General features: G+C 32.3%; 3 protein-coding genes across 5 annotated transcripts; 2 read left to right on the plus strand and 1 right to left on the minus strand.

Annotated features, from left to right (window-relative positions):
• LOC104737860 (E3 SUMO-protein ligase SIZ1-like) lies at positions 7-5,980 on the plus strand. 2 transcript variants are annotated; one of them, XR_759791.1, is made up of 17 exons: positions 7-137; positions 364-444; positions 746-788; positions 883-955; positions 1,054-1,216; positions 1,373-1,503; positions 1,733-1,801; positions 2,211-2,298; positions 2,376-2,451; positions 2,635-2,708; positions 2,833-2,940; positions 3,299-3,460; positions 3,559-3,663; positions 3,746-3,826; positions 3,905-5,108; positions 5,359-5,658; positions 5,741-5,980. XR_759791.1 is itself a non-coding variant. In XM_010458116.1 (16 exons), exons 1-16 carry the CDS (start codon positions 114-116, stop codon positions 5,496-5,498), a joined length of 2,622 nt encoding a protein of 873 aa, XP_010456418.1. In that variant the 5' UTR covers positions 7-113; the 3' UTR covers positions 5,499-5,980. The 2 variants fall into 2 exon arrangements, 1 of the variants encoding a protein (XP_010456418.1); XM_010458116.1 differs by having other exon boundaries at positions 5,359-5,980.
• Positions 11,836-13,272, plus strand: LOC104756694 (agamous-like MADS-box protein AGL62). Its single transcript, XM_010479321.1, has 2 exons — positions 11,836-12,159; positions 12,712-13,272. Exons 1-2 carry the CDS (start codon positions 11,836-11,838, stop codon positions 13,270-13,272), a joined length of 885 nt encoding a protein of 294 aa, XP_010477623.1.
• LOC104737879 (auxin response factor 4-like) lies at positions 14,181-18,447 on the minus strand. 2 transcript variants are annotated; one of them, XM_010458135.2, is made up of 12 exons: positions 17,674-18,447; positions 17,476-17,532; positions 16,980-17,165; positions 16,794-16,878; positions 16,624-16,714; positions 16,375-16,536; positions 16,175-16,294; positions 16,012-16,087; positions 15,742-15,907; positions 14,937-15,652; positions 14,669-14,859; positions 14,181-14,583 (listed from the first exon to the last, which is right to left on the minus strand). In XM_010458135.2, exons 1-12 carry the CDS (start codon positions 18,028-18,030, stop codon positions 14,415-14,417), a joined length of 2,376 nt encoding a protein of 791 aa, XP_010456437.1. In that variant the 5' UTR covers positions 18,031-18,447; the 3' UTR covers positions 14,181-14,414. The 2 variants fall into 2 exon arrangements, with proteins under 2 accessions (XP_010456437.1, XP_010456443.1); XM_010458141.2 differs by having other exon boundaries at positions 14,415-14,583; positions 14,937-15,649; positions 17,674-18,030.

Raw genomic sequence — 21,364 nt, forward strand, 5'->3', positions numbered from 1 at the left:
TAGATCGGCTGCTGTATGGAGACTGCTTGCTGTGAATTGGTACTATTTACTGGAGTTTACGTTCCTGTGTTCTGAAACTGGTTCTTCTTTGTTTGGTCTCGAGGTTGAAAGACATGGATTTGGAAGCTAGTTGTAAGGTATTTTTTTTTTTTTAACTCAAAAGATCTTTTTCGTATGCTTGTGTTCTGTGTTGATTTCAACTTGTTTCTGAATGAGTGGATGTTTTTTTTTTTTTTTAATTAAAAAAATATATTTTTCATGATCTTGATTGTAATTTCGTTAGGGTTTTTGGATTTGTGGTTCATGTTTATGGATTTAGTAGTTAGGCTTAAAGTTGAGTTTTTTTTTTTTTGTGTGTTGCAGGATAAACTTTCATATTTTCGGATAAAAGAGCTCAAGGATGTGCTTACTAAGCTGGGACTTTCGAAACAGGGAAAGAAACAGGTTTATATCTTTCTGATGTTCTTCCATTTGTTTGTAATTATGGTTTGATGAAGTTCAGATAGTCATAATTGCAGAAAGTGGTATCTGTTTCATATGAATTAGACGATTCCTTTTACCATCTTGTGTTTTGGTAGATATGCGTTGTTTAGTCTTCTGTGGGAATTTGTAATCTTAAATAGTCAAAATAAGCTTCATGATACTCGCAGGGTACACTGAATTAATACTCGGTTTACCAACTTAGGTTATTGCCATTGTCAAAGATTTGATTGTTTTACCATATTTTGTTTTTTTTCTTGTACAGGAACTTGTTGACCGGATTTTGACCCTTCTTTCTGATGAACAAGGTTAATAGAGCCACTTGTTTTTTGTTTATTCACGTCACTCTTGCTCTACCATTCTTTCTGATACGCTTCCGTTTTCATTCCCTACTAACAACAGCTGCAAGGTTGTGGTCTAAAAAGAATACAGTGGCAAGGGAAGAAGTTGCAAAACTAGTTGACGATACGTATAGGTGAGTACTTGTTTCATGATAGATCTCTTACGCAATGCCATTCTTTTTTCTGTGCGATTTTTTGTTACCATAATGTTTTCTTTTTTTGTGCTCCATAGGAAAATGCAAGTATCTGGGGCAAGTGATTTAGCATCAAAAGGACAAGTTAGTTCAGATACCAATATTATGAAAGTTAAGGGGGAGCCTGAAGATCCTTTTCAACCAGAAATGAAAGTTCGATGTGTTTGTGGAAATTCACTCGAGACAGACTCAATGATACAGGTAACCTGGGAGAAATTTGTTGTGGCTATTCCTGTTGTAACTGGCTGTAGAGCAATTCTTGGTATATTATGGCTGATGATGTGATGTATTTATTTGTGAAGGTGGGTGATAGTTTCTGGTTGTAATTATGGTTTTTTTTTTTCTTTCCGATTTCAGTGTGAGGATCCTCGATGCCATGTTTGGCAGCATGTTGGCTGTGTTCTTGTCCCAGATAAGCCTATGGATGGAAATCCACCACTTCCTGAATCATTTTATTGTGAAATCTGCCGACTTACTCGAGCTGACCCGTAAGTTTTTTTTACTTTTCTTGCCTGATTTAAAGTTTGAGTTGTAATTAATTATCCATCTGAACTCCTCCCCTCCTTGTATTTGATTGCTGTTTATCTTCTAGTTCTGTCTTCATAGTAGTTAGAATTTTTTGTTGTAAATTTTAATTGCTGTTTTTACATTAGAACCTTTGGTTATCCATGAAAATTGTTATTTATGGTGTTGTCCTACATGCTCATCATTGTGCAGGTTTTGGGTTACAGTGGCACATCCACTCTCTCCAGTGAGGCTAGCTGCAACGAACATACCATCTGATGGGTAAGACTCCATATCTTTCTTTTTTTTTGCTATGGTTTTGAGCTTTTCTAGTTTAATGCCATTCCTTAAAGTTACAATTTGTTAGCATTTCTTACATTAGAAAGTTGATTCACTCAGTTGGCTATTCTGTATGATACATCACCATCTGTTTCATCTTGCAATAAATACGTTCATTTTGATTTTTCTTCCAATGGTCTGCATTTATTTACTCACTAATGAATCAACTGCATTCTATCACGGTCCGGCTAGTCACTTGACTTTTCTACTTGGAACTGGGATAAGACATTCATTCCAGTGTCTGGAGAACAAAAATCACAATTTTTTCCTAGCTAAATGCACAGTACTTGCTGAAGAAATACCTTTTTCATGGCTTTTGTTTGTTCTAATGCACCGATGCAAAACTTTCCAGTACAAACACAATGCAGAGTGTGGAGAGAACATTTCAAATCTCAAGGGCAGACAAGGACTTGTTAGCAAAACAAGAGTACGATGTTCAGGTTGGGTTTTGTAAAGTACGTTTAAATGTAAACTGTATCGACCTATGCGTTTCTAATTGAAATTCGATTTTTTTTAGGCTTGGTGTATGCTCTTGAATGACAAAGTTATCTTTAGGATGCAGTGGCCTCAGTATGCTGATCTGCAGGTCAATGGTATGACAGTGCCATCTCCAGATTTTTAGTCTTATATGAGCCTTTACTTGCATATAATCAAATTTCTGTGGGCACAATATTCACATTCATATTCTCTTAAATTTTATGTTATTCTGATTATACTCAATAAGACTGCTTTATATCTTCTGATATGGTATTGATATATAGCCTATCATTTCATAGGCCTGCCTGTACGTGCAATTAACCGACCTGGGTCACAGCTTCTGGGAGTCAACGGCCGCGACGATGGACCTATTGTGTGTTTTTTTATCCCTTTTCAGTAGTAACCCTTTTCACTTAAAATAGGATTTGATCTCTTATACATTGAAAATCTTGCAATCAGTGGTGAAATTTGACCATCTCATTTTACTATTTTGGCAGATCACACAATGTATTAGGGATGGTGTTAACAGAATTTCCTTGAGTGGAAATGATGTTCGGATCTTTTGTTTTGGAGTTCGACTTGTGAAGCGCAGGACTCTACAACAGGTATGGATACCAGATAGTGCACAAGAAACATTCAAAGATTTGGTCGGTCTATGGGGGGAATAGTTATAAAATGATCTTCTGAACACAAAAGAAATAAATTAAAATTGGCATCCTTTAGAATGTGTAATCTGTGGAAGGAAATTACTTGTGGTTACACAGTTACATTGACTATTCCCCTGTTTTTCATATTTCAAATGTTAGAGTTCTATTCATTCTTCCCCTATTTCACTCAGATGAGTCAATGAGCGTGGTCTTGTGTTATATTTATTTTGCTAGTGTTCTTGTATGTTCCGAAATCCAGCTATTGTGCGTTAATGATCCCCAATGTTCCTAAATATTTACTCGTTTTTGTATCTAGGTTTTAAATCTGATTCCAGAAGAGGGTAAAGGGGAGACTTTTGAAAATGCTCTTGCACGTGTCCGCCGATGCATTGGAGGTGGAGGTGGAGATGATAATGCTGATAGTGATAGTGACATTGAAGTTGTTGCTGATTTCTTCGGTGTCAATCTTCGGTGTCCTGTAAGTTACTAATATCTTATAGCTCAGTTTTTATACTTGTATTTCTAGGGTTATCTGGCAGTCTAAACTTTTATTGTCTCTTCTGCTTGTTTCATTAGATGAGCGGTTCTAGGATAAAAGTTGCTGGGAGATTTTTACCATGTGTGCACATGGGCTGTTTTGACCTCGAGGTGTTTGTGGAGTTGAATCAACGTTCCAGAAAGGCAGGTCTCCTATCCTTTTCTGGATGTCAAGTTATTTCTCTTGTTTTCTGACTTTAGTTGTTCTGTGGTTGTTAACATGCAGTGGCAGTGCCCTATTTGTCTGAAGAATTACTCAGTGGAGCATGTAATCGTGGATCCTTATTTTAACCGTATCACGTCTAAGGTATACCTATGGGAAAACTAGAATTCTTGAACTTTTGTATTTATGCTTTTATTCAATTGCTGTCTTCCTGCACGACAGATGAAGCATTGTGATGAAGAGGTGACTGAAATTGAAGTGAAACCTGATGGTTCTTGGCGGGTAAAGTCCAAAAGAGAGAGTGAGCGTAGGGAACTGGGGGAACTCTCACAGTGGCACGCACCTGATGGTAGTCTATGTCCCTCTGCTGATGAGATTAAACGGAAGATGGAAATGTTACCGGTTAAACAAGAAGGTTTCTCAGATGGCCCGACCCCTCTAAAACTTGGAATAAGGAAGAATCGCAATGGAATTTGGGAAGTTAGCAAACCTAATGCAAATGGATTATCTTCCAGTAATAGGCAAGAAAAGGTTGGATATCAGGAGAAGAATATTATACCAATGAGTAGTAGTGCTACTGGAAGTGGTAGGGATGGTGATGATGCAAGCGTAAACCAGGATGCTATTGGAACCTTTGATTTTGTAGCCAACGGCATGGAACTTGATTCCATTTCCATGAATGTTGATTCAGGTTATAACTTTCCTGACAGAAACCAATCTGGAGAGGGTTTAAATAATGAAGTCATCATTCTAAGTGATTCGGATGAAGAAAATGATGTAGTGATCACCCCGGGACCTGCATACAGTGGTTGTCGAGCAGATGGTGGGCTGAATTTTCCGCTGAACCCGTCTGGAATAATTAACTCCTATAATGACGACCCACACAACATAGCTGGGGCAAGCTCACGGTTAGGTCTTTTCAATGATGATGACGAATTTGATACGCCCCTTTGGTCATTTCCTTCTGAAACTCCAGAAGCCCCTGGGTTTCAACTATTTAGATCTGATGCTGACGTTTCAGAAGGTTTAGTTGGGTTGCATCATCATGGTGCACTTGGTTGTGCTCCTGAAATAAATGGGGATTACACCATGGCTCCTGAGACATCAATGGCATCTGTTCCTGTGGTTCCTGGCTCGGCTGGACGATCTGAAGCAAATGATGGCCTAGTTGACAATCCTCTTGCATTTGGTAGAGACGATCCCTCACTTCAAATATTTTTGCCAACCAAACCAGATGCTTCAGCTCAATCGGGTTTTAAAAACCAAGCTGATATGTCAAATGGTATCCGCAGTGAAGACTGGATCTCGCTTAGGCTAGGCGATAGCGCTTCTGGGAATCATGGAGAGCCTGCAACTGTAAACGGGATCAACTCAAGCCAGCAGATGTCTACAAGGGAAGGTTCTTTGGATACTACAACAGAGACCGGTTTGTTCCCTGTCTGAGACTAAGTATTTACTTTCTTAAAAACATCAAAGGGACCTATGAATGTGGATCCGGTTCATGATGTCGCATTTACCTTTTTCTCCAATTTACTAAGCTGCTAGGTCTTGTAAACAACTGAAGAAAAAAGATCTTTTTAGTTATTAAATGTAGCTTATTTTTGTCTTCTGACTATGCTCCTCTATATCCAAAAGTTCTTGTGGTACAATTACTAACAATTACTGCGTATTTGCAGCTTCGTTGCTTCTGGGTATGACTGACAGTAGACAAGACAAGGCAAAGAAGCAAAGATCAGATAATCCATTTTCATTTCCTCGGCAGAAGCGTTCTGTAAGACCTCGGATGTACCTCTCCATTGACTCGGATTCTGAGTGATAATATTCATCCTGTTTTGTTCTGTTCTGTCTTCTGGGGATGATTCGGTGTACCTTTTGATTCTTAACGCAATGCACAGAACAATGAACAGGATCATCAGACAGCACACCGGAGTTTGCCAAGATTTGCATGATTCTCTGTGCAGGCTAGAATTGAACCGGTATTGATAATTTCTCTTGTATGATGTTGTTGACTCTCTTCAATATCGGTTCAGGATCTTGGCCTTTTCTGCTACACTGCAGGATGTATTTTGCAAAGCAAAGCACTGGCTGATTTAGTTAACCACTAATAGGCAAGAAAAGTTGGCACAGGTGGTTCCGGTTTAATTGGTAATTTGTATACTCGAATAGGTTTTTTATTGTTTCTTTGTGTGGATGATGATAATATTACTCGGGAGCCAGGAGCCATAGAGAGATATAGCATTGTAAATTATGTGCTCCAATTTTTATTTATTTATTATAAAAATGCAGCTCTTCTCTTCAGTGTAGATTGTATCATTGTATGCATTGATTATGAATCATGGTTCTGACTGAAGCATCATCATCATCATCATCATAGGAATTACGTCAAGGATACGACATAGTTAAGCTTATTTCTGTACCACATTCTCGTCATTCATTTTGGACACATGTTCATAATCCTACAACGAGTTCGAATGTCATATCTCGTATTGCAAGATTTTCTTCTGTCTTGTAAGTGGTGGAACTGGATCTCGGTGTTAACACGACGATGATGATACAATACTAGTAGGATTATATTAGACTAAATCTGTTTAAAACATATATGAGACAAGACAAAATCATAACATATAAAAAAAAAAGTGCTACCGAAGAAAAAGAAAGTATTAATATATTAGATAAAGAATAAGGTCAAATTTACAAATTCTATGTTATTCAATCATGAATTTTAAAAAGTCTTTTCAATCCTGTTATTGAAAAATCTAATGTTCAAAACAGTTTGTGAATTTAGATTTTAGGGATTCTGGAAGATTTGAAAGGATTTGTTTAGTTAAAAATACAGAAATCCAAATCTCATGGTTTTAGATGGGATTTGAAATTCTTTTACAATAAATCATATCAACTTCCCTAAAATCTATCAAAATTTTAAATTTCCTAAATTTATAAAATCCTCCAAAATTTTGGTTTCAATACATCCCCTAATATCATTTCATTATTTGTATATAAGAAAAAGGATATTGAAGAAAGTATAGATAAATAATATATCTTTATAAATTCTTAAAAGTATGCATATATTGTTATAGCAAGAATAATTAATAATTAATCGCAAAAAGTTAAATATGTCTAAATTTTATGGATCACATTTGTAAAGATTTCCTATCTCCGTACTAGTTTTGAAAGGTATATTACCTATTCAAAAAAAAATAGGATTTTAAGATATATAGTCCAATTGCTATAAGAATATATATATATATATATATAATATATTTACCATAATATTTATACATCTAAAATCATTTTTAAAAATATCACTATTTAAAAATGGGTTAGTAAAGACCATTGTACCTTAGATAAAACTGTAAAGCTATTTGTAAAAATTTAATTTTATATGACTATTGACTTGGCTGGTATTCTATCTAGTTTTTTATTATGATAAGATTTTTAGAAAATTCTATTTTATGCATAATTTATAACCATGTGACCTATAAATATATCATAAATACTTTAAATTTGAAATTTAATCTTATACAACTACAATTTTACTTTTTAGGATGACATTTACTATCTACATAAATAAGTTAGATAAGTTTCTATTGCTTACTAGATAATTAATTTTCTGTAATATAAAAAATCTGGCTGCAAACTAAAACAAAAATTATTTAGTTATGTTTTATTCAGTCAACTATTTCTCATGAATCCATCAAGCATGGTAAGAAAGTTAAAAATAAGATGTATCCACTTTCATAATTAAAATATATTATTATCATGAGCGNAAAGCAAAGCACTGGCTGATTTAGTTAACCACTAATAGGCAAGAAAAGTTGGCACAGGTGGTTCCGGTTTAATTGGTAATTTGTATACTCGAATAGGTTTTTTATTGTTTCTTTGTGTGGACGATTATAATATTACTCGGGAGCCAGGAGCCATAGAGAGATATAGCATTGTAAATTATGTGCTCCAATTTTTATTTATTTATTATAAAAATGCAGCTCTTCTCTTCAGTGTAGATTGTATCATTGTATGCATTGATTATGAATCATGGTTCTGACTGAAGCATCATCATCATCATCATCATAGGAATTACGTCAAGGATACGACATAGTTAAGCTTATTTCTGTACCACATTCTCGTCATTCATTTTGGACACATGTTCATAATCCTACAACGAGTTCGAATGTCATATCTCGTATTGCAAGATTTTCTTCTGTCTTGTAAGTGGTGGAACTGGATCTCGGTGTTAACACGACGATGATGATACAATACTAGTAGGATTATATTAGACTAAATCTGTTTAAAACATATATGAGACAAGACAAAATCATAACATATAAAAAAAAAAGTGCTACCGAAGAAAAAGAAAGTATTAATATATTAGATAAAGAATAAGGTCAAATTTACAAATTCTATGTTATTCAATCATGAATTTTAAAAAGTCTTTTCAATCCTGTTATTGAAAAATCTAATGTTCAAAACAGTTTATGAATTTAGATTTTAGGGATTCTGGAATTTGAGAGGATCTGTTTTGTTAAAAATACAGAAATCCAAATCTCATGGTTTTAGATGGGATTTGAAATTTTTTTACAATAAATCATATCAACTTCCCTAAAATCTATCAAAATTCTAAATTTCCTAAATTTATAAAATCCTCCAAAATTTTGGTTTCAATACATCCCCTAATATCATTTCATTATTTGTATAAAAGAAAAAGGATATTGAAGAAAGTATAGATAAATAATATATCTTTACAAATTCTTAAAAGTATGCATATATTGTTATAGCAAGAATAATTAATAATTAATCGCAAAAAGTTAAATATGTCTAAATTTTATGGATCACATTTGTAAAGATTTCCTATCTCCGTACTTGTTTTGAAAGGTATATTACCTATTCAAAAAAAAAAATAGGATTTTAAGATATATAGTCCAATTGCTATAAGAATACATATATATATAATATATTTACCATAATATTTATACATCTAAAATCATTTTTAAAAATATCACTATTTAAAAATGGGTTAGTAAAGACCATTGTACCTTAGATAAAACTGTAAAGCTATTTGTAAAAATTTAATTTTATATGACTATTGACTTGGCTGGTATTCTATCTAGTTTTTTATTATGATAAGATTTTTAGAAAATTCTATTTTATGCATAATTTATAACCATGTGACCTATAAATATATCATAAATACTTTAAATTTGAAATTTAATCTTATACAACTACAATTTTACTTTTTAGGATGACATTTACTATCTACATAAATAAGTTAGATAAGTTTCTATTGCTTACTAGATAATTAATTTTCTGTAATATAAAAAATCTGGCTGCAAACTAAAACAAAAATTATTTAGTTATGTTTTATTCAGTCAACTATTTCTCATGAATCCATCAAGCATGGTAAGAAAGTTAAAAATAAGATGTATCCACTTTCATAATTAAAATATATTATTATCATGAGCGGATTTATCCCCAATAGCGACAAAGAACATGTTCTACTTTTTGTGTAGAAAATAAAAACTAATGTAACGGCATATTTATGTTGTCAATTTGTTAGAAATAATAACGGATATGGAATGGTCGTCATATTCTATATAATGCCCCAAACAACATAATTTATATTAAACCCCTGATTATACACAGTATAATCTTGCGGTATCTATTTTGACAATTTTAGTATTTGTGTTTTAACACGTATAACTAAATTTCTATTTTCACAAAGGAACATTATTTAGTGAAAAATTTATAAACTCATTTTATCCTATAAATATATTTTTTGTGGAGAAAAACCCCATAAGTAATCTATCGGATGTTTTTACATGAATCTAATTTCCTTAAAATCTACTCTCTTGAAAAGAAAATAAAAACTATTTAGGATGATAATTATATATATATATATATATATATATATATATATTTCTGTTATATATTTATTAATAAAGTGAATTGATTTATACGAAACAAAATGAAATTTTCATAGTCATGTACGGCTCAATCATATATATTCATTTCAAAACTAAAACGAAAATTATTTAGTTATGTTTTATTCATTCAATTATTTCTCATGAATCCATCAAGTAAGATAAGAGAGTTAAAAATAAGATGTATCCACTTTCTTAATTAAAATATATTATTATCATGAGCAGATTGATCGCCAATAGCGATAAAGCACATGTTCTATTTTTTTTGTGTGTAAAAAATAACGACTAATGTAACAGCATATTTATGTTGTCAATTTGTTAGAAATAATAACGGATTTGGGATGGTCTTCATATTCTATATAATGCCCCAAACAACATAATTTATATTAAACACCTGATTATACACGGTATAATCTCGCGGTATTTATTTTGACAATTTTAGTATTTGTATTTTAACACATATAACTAAATTTCTATTTTCACAAAGGAACATTATTTAGTGAAAAAATTATAAACTCATTTTTTCCTATAAATATATTTTTTGTGGAGAAAAACCCCATAAGTAATCTATCAGATGTTTTTACATGAATCTAATTTTCTTAAAATCTACTCTCTTGAAAAGAAAATAAAAACTATTTAGGATGATAATTATATATATATATATTTCTGTTATATATTTATTAATAAAGTGAATTGATTTATACGAAACAAAATGAAATTTTCATAGTCATGTACGGCTCAATCATATATATTCATTTCAAAACTAAAACGAAAATTATTTAGTTATGTCTCATGAATCCATCAAGTAAGATAAGAGAGTTAAAAATAAGATGTATCCACTTTCTTAATTAAAATATATTATTATTATGAGCGGATTTATCGCCAATAGCGATAAAGCACATGTTCTATATTTTTTTGTGTAAAAAATAACGACTAATGTAACAGCATATTTATGTTGTCAATTTGTTAGAAATAATAACGGATTTGGGATGGTCTTCATATTCTATATAATGCCCTAAACAACATAATTTATATTAAATACCTGATTATACACGGTATAATCTCGCGGTATTTATTTTGACAAGTTTAGTATTTGTATTTTAACACATATAACTAAATTTCTATTTTCACAAAGGAACATTATTTAGTGAAAAAATTAGAAACTCATTTTTTCCTATAAATATATTTTTTTTGTGGGGAAAAAACCCATAAGTAATCTATCGGATGTTTTTACATTAATCTAATTTTCTTAAAATCTACTCTCTTGAAAAGAAAAGAAAAACTATTTAGGATGATAATTATATATATATATATATATATATATATATATATATTTGTGTTATAGATATTAATAAAGAGAATTGATTTATACGAAACACAATGAAATTTTCATATTAATGTACGGCTCAATCATATATATTCATTTCAATTCTATTGCGAAGGGGGTGGCCGAGTTATAACAACTGCTAATAGAATCACATAACCATTTCATCATAAATATTTGTAAGTATCACTAACAAAATCAATCACAAATAACGTAAAAAAACGTCTATTATAAAAAATAGCAACGAATATGATTGCATTAATAATGTAACGGAATATATTTGTTATAAAAACTGTCAAGAGTATTATATAATCATCTCATCATATATATTTTTAACTATCGATAAGAAATGAACCGCTAGTTGAGAGAGAAAACATGTTATATTTTAGAAAATAATAACAAATATAATCACATAAAATTGTAACAGAATACACTTTTGTTAGTATATTAATTTTCTATTTTAATGTTTTAAATAAGTACAAAAAGTTTGTGTATCATTGAATACCAATATTTGTTTTCATTTTCTGTCACCAATATGTTAAAAAAAAAATTAAGTAATTTTTTCTCATGCTGCCATTTGTGTTGCATATATCTCTATGTTTTTCTAATAGTATTTTTATTAGATATGTAAAGATCACTACCAATTAAAGGTGCATCTTTCTGGCAGATTTGGATACATTGTACAAATGAAAGACAATGTAATAGTCAAATATATATGAATTGCATACCTTATATTGATTGAATAAGAAGATTATGAAAAGTTACAAAAATGGTATAATTGAAATTCAAATATAAAATAAAATAAAATTAATTTTAATATTAATTTTTGGTATGTAATATTCCATTATAAATACTTGACTATTTTCATTCTGAAAACATCAATCCTTATTTTATCTTCTCAAATTTCATTAAAAATGGTGAAGAAAAGTAAAGGTCGTCAAAAGATAGAGATGGTCAAAATGAAAAACGAAAGTAACCTTCAAGTTACTTTTTCGAAAAGAAGATCTGGACTTTTCAAGAAGGCTAGTGAGCTTTGTACACTTTGTGGTGCAGAAATCGCCATAATTGTGTTCTCACCCGGTCGAAAGGTCTTTTCTTTTGGTCATCCGAGTGTTAAATCTGTGATTGATCGATTTTTAAACAATAACCCACCAGCTCCTCACCAACACAACAACATGCAACTCAGTGAAGTCCACAGAAATTCTGTTGTTCAGGATCTGAATATCCATTTGACTCAGGTATTTTTTTTGAAAAGTCCAATTGATTTTTTTTTTGTTTTTTATATTTTTAATAATAAAATTTTAGTTACATGATAATTTATTTTTTGTCAACCACACATTAATGATTGGTAGCCTAAGCAGGAGAGAGATAACGATAGTTTCTTAAATTTGAATATTATAAATATATAAAAAAAATTCTGCACATAAATAATTAAATATTAAACACTAAAAAGTTGATTTTTTCATAATTCTAATAGATCTATATGCTCATAACAGGTCACTAAAAATTCTAGTGAGATATTATAGAATCATATGGCATGAAAACTAATGACATAATTAGTGGTCTTATTTTATATATACATATATATATATATATATATATTGTGCTTTTAATATTATTTTCTATATAGTTATTTTTCGAATATATATTGCGCTTTTTAATACAGGTAAAATAAAGTTGTAAAACTTATTTTTCAAAAATAATTCTAATTATACTCTATTGTTTATGTCTACTAAGATATTTCAAAATGCACAGCTTTTTAGGGGGCTAACACTAGTTAATATTTGCAGCTGTTGGGCCAACTAGAATCTGAGAAGAAGAAGACTGAAGAGCTGAGGAAAATAAGAGAGAAGACAAAAGCCGATGGACATTGGTGGGAAGATCCCGTTGAAGGACTTGCGTTTAATCAACTCAGTGAATTCAAAGGTCATCTTGAGAGTTTGAAGAAGATAGTTACACAGGAAGCTTCCAAATTTTTTCAGGCAACAGTTCCAAACTTTTATGTGGGAAGCTCTAGCAATGCTCCTTTTGGGCTTGATGATGGGAGTCATATCCGCCATGATATGGACATGTTTAGTCAAAGAAGAATGGTGGACATAAATGCCTTCAACTACAACCAGAACCCGATTCACCCTAATCTTGCTTTACAGTTTGGATACAATAATCATGGTAACATCAACGAAGGGTTTGTTCAGGAGTACAATATGAACTACAGACAAGAGTATAATCCAAACCACAACCAAAACCAAAACCAGAGTTTTAAGAGAGAAAGCATCTCTGAATATGAATATCATCATGGTCAAGGTCAAGGACCTCAAGGTCATCCTCCACACTCTAGGTCTGGTTACTAATAATCCTTTTGTTATGTGATCCAATTAAAAACGTGCTTTAGGTCATCTTTATGTCTTGTTGTTATGTTGTGTTGTTGTTGTTGTTTTTTTTTTTTTTTTTTTTTTTTTTTTTTTTNTTTTTGTTTCTTTGTTGTGTTGTTTCTTTACAGAATTATGTTGTTTTTTTAATTCTTAATTAAAGAGTAATGGAATAAACATTAGAATATCTGATTTTGTTTCTGAAACACCAGATTTGGCCCTGGATATTTGTCTCACTTGTGCATTTTGTGTAATTGCTGAATTCTTAAAAAAAGAATGATTGTAACTATATAATCAATCATGTAATATCTGTTTAGAAATAAACTTGCAATTTCGTCTTTTAAAAAAATTGCAAATAAAAGCATCATGAAAATTTTAATGGCACTATTTTATCAACTAAAAAGGTACATACATCCCACGTATTTTGGTACATTGTATCAAATAAAATGACAGATTACAATATTTTTATCTTTTATTTCATTCCTTAGAATAATAAATATAGAGATTATGAAATATTCCTAAAATAATATAATTGAATTCTAATATAGAAAAATATAAAAAAAATGAATTATAATTTTCTTGAAAATATAATACATTGAGAGTTTAAGTAGATTTTTTTAAAAATAGAAAAAAATCAAATAAAATAAAGTCACATAATTTTATTTAATCAAATATCATTTGCTATAATATTTCTGTTTCTACTAAAAATATACTAAGTTATCATCAAATATCTAATATGCATTATACATATCATCAATTCAAATAAATCACTACAAGAATAATAAATACATGAAAATTTAGCAAAACAAAAGAATAATTCATGAATTTCCCCCGAAAAAAAAAGGAATAATTCATGAAAATCCACATAAATTGTTAAGAAATTTTCAAAATTCAGCAAAGTACCACCTTAATCGAAAATTCAAGAACAATCCAAACTCATACAACGGCATGATCTACAAATACCATAAGCTCACAAATCTCTTGAGTTAAACGGTCCAAGTCCATATAGACCAGAGAACACAAAACAAACACACAGACAGATTCAAAGTTCTTTTATGTCTATTGTCAGCAAAACACACATAAGAGAGCAAAAGGAAATAAGCTTGTTTCAGGGTTGTTTACAATCAAACCCTAGTGATTGTAGGAGAAGAATCAGGCTGGCTCACAGAAGATGACTTTGACGCTTCCATCATGAGAGCAGCTTGTTCTAAACAACTCTTGTTATCGTCATTCGCATTCTCCACCTCGTCTTTCGTATATAAGTGTATCTTCCACACCACATTGCAGAAATCACTGTCCATATAGCCAAAAGCCAATTTCAAGTTAAGCAGCAACGAAGTTGTGATTGACCTTTAGAAGGTAAGTCTAAAGAACTTACTGCCATGGATCATCACCAACGACCATCATATCGTTCTCACTATCCGTATACAAGATCCTCCATCCTTTTTCAGGATCCCTGAGTAGCCCTTCCATGTTGAACAGCCGTTCAAGCTCGGTAAGGAGATCATCATACCCGTTTAGTCGAGATAAATCAATAGCTCTCCCCACTTGGCTTCCTTGCTTGTGAACCTTTTGATAAAAATTCAAATCAAGAATTCATTAGAAGAGACATCTAGAAATGCAACTTCAACAAGCAAAAGTTTTACCTTTGTGCAGATCCTTTTGCTCGAGCCTTGTGGGTTAGATGCAGGTGTCTCCACAGGTAAGGAGAATCCGAAAAGTTTACATCCTGATGAGACATTCATACTTAAGTCCCCACCTTTTTGTTTCCCCATCATATCAATCTTGAATGGCAAATCAGCTGTAACATTACTCGGTAGACCACTTTCATTTACTGCATCAGACTTTCTAGTCTCTTCACCAAAATTTATTGCACGAGAAGGGTGACCCGAGGATTGTTTTCCCGCAGTGTATGCATTCTGATATGGAACATGAGTGCTCCTAATCCCATGTAAAGCTAGCGGATAGAAACTTGACTTGTTGGCTTGATAAGCAAAAGGATCAGTGTATCCAAGATTCGGTTTCCCTGAAGTAGCAGCTGGACTGAAACCAGCAAACTGCGGGAATGATTTAAGCGAGCAAATTTCTTGACCTTGCAAGACCCTTGGAAACCTATCCAGGTCCATAACGCCTGAACAGGCAGGGTCTAGAGACGTAGCATCTACAAACTCACTAAATCGATCCTTCACTCTACTAGACAAAAGAACTGGATTTGCATGAGACTGCATCGCAAAATCCAGGATCCGGCGGTTCATAACATCAAACCCTTGTGAGGGTGATGCAGAACCTATATTTTCTTGACCTTGCAAGACCTTAGAGGGTCTAACCGACTCCTCAAAGTCCAAAAAACCACCCCTTTCTGCTGCAACCAAGAACAGTAATCAATCAATCAATCTACTGAAGAAAGTATTTGCAAAAGCATAACCTCCAAAGAGAATGTATTTAATTTACCGGTTAAGGGGTTTACGGATGGAGTAGTATCCAGAAGACCTGCCCAAGGCCTTTTAGGCCTTGGAGATGACTGAATGCTCAAGTGTGGGAGAGAAACTGAGGGGTCAATCTCCCAAGGTGAAACTCTTTCTTGGTGATCGCTCACAAAAGACTCATCCCACCTCACCTACCAAACAAATGTGAAAGATTTCATTATCGATCTTCGAAAATGAAAAGATTCTACAAGTTAATAGACAGACAGATACTCCAAATAGATGAGAGAGGACGCACCAAAAAGCACCTCCATTTTGAGTTTGGCCACCTATACGGGTCCAAGTCACAGACTCCAGTCACTACACCAGCGCATCTGCAAGAAAAATCAAATTCAAATTCTCTTCCAAGAAAATTAGCTGGTTACAACACAAAGGAAAGAGAAGCAAGAAAGCAACAATACCTTCTCTCAGGAGAGTCGTCCATTTCAAAACGCATTCTGAATCTTGTGCCTATGCAAATGGGATTCCTGATGCTACTGATATACTTCTCATAAGGAATCACAAACTCTGCATGCGTCGCACTGTATATGAATAAACACATGAATCAGCATTATGGCAGTTAAGAATCATTACTTATGGCAGTTTTTCATTTTATTTTTACCGTGGACTATAAAACACATGGAACATGCTTTTTGTAGATACAGCATTAGCCACAAGAGACAGAATGTTTGAACATGAATTCTTCTCAATGATTGAATCAGGAAGTCCATTTCTTGGCCGTGCTGCTCTTCTGATTCCTAATCTTAGCTCTCCATCTTCGTCTCTATAAACACATACATCAGTATCGAATATATGAGTCTATACCTTATTCTACATCGCATCTGGTAAACTGTTCCCTAATTATGCTTACCTCAGAAATAGAACCGCATCACCAGAGACAAGATTCTTTTGACTGACGAATATACTCCAACCAGTGGTGAGTAGATGCCTCCTTGGCTGACCTATAAAGAAACAGAACTGAACATTTAGATATCATTGAACAAAAAAAAAATGAATAATAGCAAACTCAACCCGAGCTACCTCTATAGATATGGCGAAACTTCCACTCCACTCCATGGAGGTCCTTTGCAATGAGTTCTTGAGATGGCCTTTGCTGTTTGTAGTCCTAACCACCGTGAAAAAAAATCGCAAATAAGGCTTATAACAAGAAGGTCAAACCTCTCTCTTCTTGAGAATATGAAGGAAATGAGATATAGAGAACCATACAAGAGGAGAAAAACAATCTTCAGCAGCTCTTCTAGGTACAGAGAAGCCTCCATGGGTGCTTGTGTCAGAAGCTGTTAAGGTTTTACAGAACATATGAGGCGTTCTTTTGACGGATGAGCTTCCGTTCCGCTCTTCTTCACCTCCTAACTCCCTGACCTCTTTCCCCTCCGCGTTTAGCATGGAAAACTATAAAAACCAAGAAGTTTCTTCAACACATTAACGTCACTGAGATTATAAATACAAAGTTAAGAAGGTTATGCTTCAATTCTCTATGATCATCTTAAACAAATAATGAGCTTGAGTCACTAAGAGCACAAACACAATCTCTTCAACCGTAGCATCTCAAATTTCACCAATAATGCAAAATCTACACTAGTGCTATATCAGGTTACACTACTTGGAATAAGATAGAATGTTTTGTACACAAACTATGAATTTGCTCCTTCAAAACATGAATTGAATTGTAAAAGAACCAACAGTTGAGTATAAAGAGTACCTCTTGCAGTGGAAGCAGAGTGACTTGAGTGTAGACCTCATCGGTTTCCTTATTAGCCTTTTCCCCCAAAAATAGGAACCAAATTTGCAAACAATTACCACAATTAGAAAAAAACACAAACCTTGTTCAAGAATAGCAAAAGAGAACACAAAAAGGAATGTTTTTTTTTAGTATGGTTAATGATACAGACAGACTTACAAGCAACTGGACATTAACAACCCTGCAGAAGATTTGGGGATTGAGGTCAAATTTGGGGATATCAAGAGGAGAAGAATAAGAAACCAGAGCATCTTGCTCCAAATGACCTTGTGGGAAATACACAACTACATTGCCTTTCTTGGGAAGACAAGTGAGAGGACCAGCACAAGCATGCCACAGCTCAGAGTATATAGAAGATGCAGAGCCTGTAGAAGATGATGATGATCCGGAAGAGCATGAAGAAGAAGATGATGGTGAGATTCCAAGCGTACCCTTGTCAATAACCCTTGCTCCTACTACATCATCATTCTCCTCTTCCTCCACCTCCGCAATCTCAGTATTCAAGTCAAATTCCATTGAAAAGAAGAGCAAAGGAGACAAAAAAGGAAAAACAAAAAAAAGTTTCTATTTTTGAATCAGATTACAACAAAACAAGTAAAACCCATCAAAGGAAAAGTTTTTAAAAAATTGTTGCTTGAAGTGACACCAATTCCTCTCCTTTTCAAGTCCAATTTCACACACACAAAGAAGCAAAATTGATGTTTGCTAGTGACGGGAGAGATGAGGAGTAATAAGTGTGGAATCAGAGAGAGAGAGAGAGAAGAGAGAGGGAGAGAGGAAGGAGGAATCAAATGAGAACAAGGGTTTCAAAGTATGATTCTTCTTCCTCCATTTGCAGGTACTGAGAAGAGGGAGCAGAAGGAACAGACATTAGATAAAAAATTTGCAGATGGGAAAAAAAACAAATTATAAACTTATTAAAGAATAAAAATTTATCAAAAAAGCAAACAAAACAATTTAGTGGAGAGAGAGAGATAAGCGGGGGAGACAAAGCCAAGACAGAACAGAACCCACACCTACACTCTCTTTCTTTCTTTTTTTTTTTTTCTTTTTTTTTTGTTTTTTGTTTGTAAATAAAGACTTCTAATGTTATTCACATAAAATTAATAAATAACAAAACTATACAGTACTGTTACTTGTGCCAAAAAATACACACACGTTTACACGAAAAAAGTTACATTTTTTTAGCATTGTTTTCTATTTTCATTTTTTTCAATCTTTTTTTTTGTTAAAAGAAGTAATGTTAAAGTTTTATCAAATGCTAATACGAAGTTTTGAGATCAACTTAACGAGTTAACACTTAACACGGCTAATTCAGTTCATTTATCTAATTTTTTTTATATATTCCGATATTTTAGTTGAGTTTTTAGTGCATGTTTATAATGGTTATCATCATTTTTTCGAACAAATTCACTCAAAATGAATATGCATCGATGGACATGGACTGGACTATGAATATTACGAGAAATAATGTTTAACTTTTCTTTAGTTCACAAACCGTTATGATTGATCTTTAACTTGTGAGGAATAAAAACCGCAAATTGATTACTAACTTTTTTTCTTTTGCATACTCTTACAAAGGAAACAGTATCTCTTTGGAATCTTTCTTTTTTTATGTTGTTATGTATTGTTTGTATTATTATTTTCAGTCTTTTTATTCGAAAAAATAAAATTAATCAGCTTTTTTCATTGCGTTGTTAAGAGCCAACCAATCGGCTAAAGACAGAAGAGTAGGCTCCTTTCGATTTTGTAACAAAGCACTTTTCTCTCTCTCTTTTTCTTGAGACAAATTATATGAAAATCAGCATTTTTGTTACTCATACGCCCTATGGTACCTACTTAAATAAGCAAAACAAAAAAACTTTCAGCATGCTAGACTTTGATATAAAATTTATATTCAATAACCACACCGACTGATGACACAGTAAAATCTACTACTATACTACTATTTCTTGGGTAAGATGATACTAAATATCTTCAAATGGGGTTTAGTAAAATATCTTCAAATGGGTTAGGTGGTGGCAAATGATTGCTGATTTGCTTCATAATATGAAATATTAAGATGTTTATTTGCTCGTATAGTTTTGCCACTAATTCATATAACATGATCAAATTATCATACATTAGTTTGTTTTTTTCTTCGTAGAAGTTATCGTGTTCGATTTCATGTTTCGTTACTGAATATTATAGCATGATTTTACTATATGGCAGAACTATTTTAGTCACAACATAAGAAAATTTTTGACTATTCTTTTCACATTGTTGCAACTTACTTCTTTCACTCATAAATTCAACAACACACCCAAAAGAAAAGAAAACCATTTTTTTTTTAACATTTATTATGAATCATAAATATACCCTTGATCAGTGTTTCATTGGAGATGAAAAAAGTAGAAGAAGAGGAAAAAAAAAAAACAAAAAGGATGATGGGATGGGAGAGGAAGAAAGAATGAGTCTCTTCTGAGTTAGTGACTGAGTCCCAACAACTAACAAAGACCCCCCTTGATATTTGCTGCCTCTTTTGGACCCCCACACTTTTTCTTTTCTTATTCCTTTTTTTTTCAGTTTTTCATGCAACTCCTTCTAAAACTAGCTTCAGTATTCTCTTTTTATAATTTAGTACTTAATTATTATTCAATTCTGATTAGAAATATATCTTGTTTATTCTGATATTGCACTACAACTCGAAACGTGTAATCTCTTAATCTTTATGATAAGATTACCATATTCTTTTGTCTGCTGATCATAACTTTTAGTCAAAGACTATCTTTTAATTAGTACAAAATAAAGGATGGATCGTATCTTTTCCATGTTTCTTTCCTAACTAAAATGATATTTACTAAGAATATCAATATATTTTTTTGGCAATTTTTAGAACCATAATTTGAATATTTTGTGAGGATTCTCCCATGACTGAATTTATATATCATGTGCGTTAGTTTTGGACCAAAAATTAATACATACACACAAATTTATCACAATACAACAAACACAAATTTGTTTGTGACTTCCTGCTCAAAACAAGCATCCATTTGAAGAAATGAATGAACCACTTGGATGCTGCCTATGACTCTCCACTCGAAGTAAGCTTGAGGTTATCGAAAACCTAACCAAATTCATCGCTCCATTTTATGTTATAAGCCATCACGCTCACTGCTTAGTTCTGATTTCATTCTTTTTAGCATCAAAGCAATTATTATAATTACGAGTTTACGACAATTCTAGAAACTTTCAAAATAAATATGTCTATTGAAATTTTAGTTTCATGAGGCATATATGTGAATTGTAGAAATATCATCTTTGAATATTATAATGAAAGTATCAAAAAGGTTAAACAGATAAAATTCGTTGCATGTTGATTATAATTCTTTTGACCAAGTTGATTGTTTTTAAAATTTAGAAGGAAGACAAATATATTTTTCCATCTAAAATTTCAAAATGCTTTAGTACTACAAATTTGTTGGCATATATATATACTTATCTGTTTTGTACAAATAATATAAATATATTTCTTTTAGTTTACGTCATTGCGCCATGTATAATTTTTTTTTTGGAGTATTCGTAAAAAGGAATATATAATAAACTACTATATAATAAAATATCATAACAAATAATGGGATATTTTTATAATAAAGATTATTAGATAGAGCTTATTTTGGTGCCACAAATAGATATTGTTTTATTGAAATTAGTAGGAAAAAAACTTTTTTGGCAGAGAAAAAAATATAAAAAAGGAAAAAGACAGAGGTGGATAATTAGGAGACGTCGCGTCAAAAAAATTGTCGCGAGAATACGACAAAGCAACGCCAATGACTTTATTAAAGTCACAAGTGTCTGTATCATTCGATTA

Source organism: Camelina sativa, chromosome 2, assembly GCF_000633955.1.
Source record: "Camelina sativa cultivar DH55 chromosome 2, Cs, whole genome shotgun sequence".
NCBI lineage: Eukaryota > Viridiplantae > Streptophyta > Magnoliopsida > Brassicales > Brassicaceae > Camelina > Camelina sativa.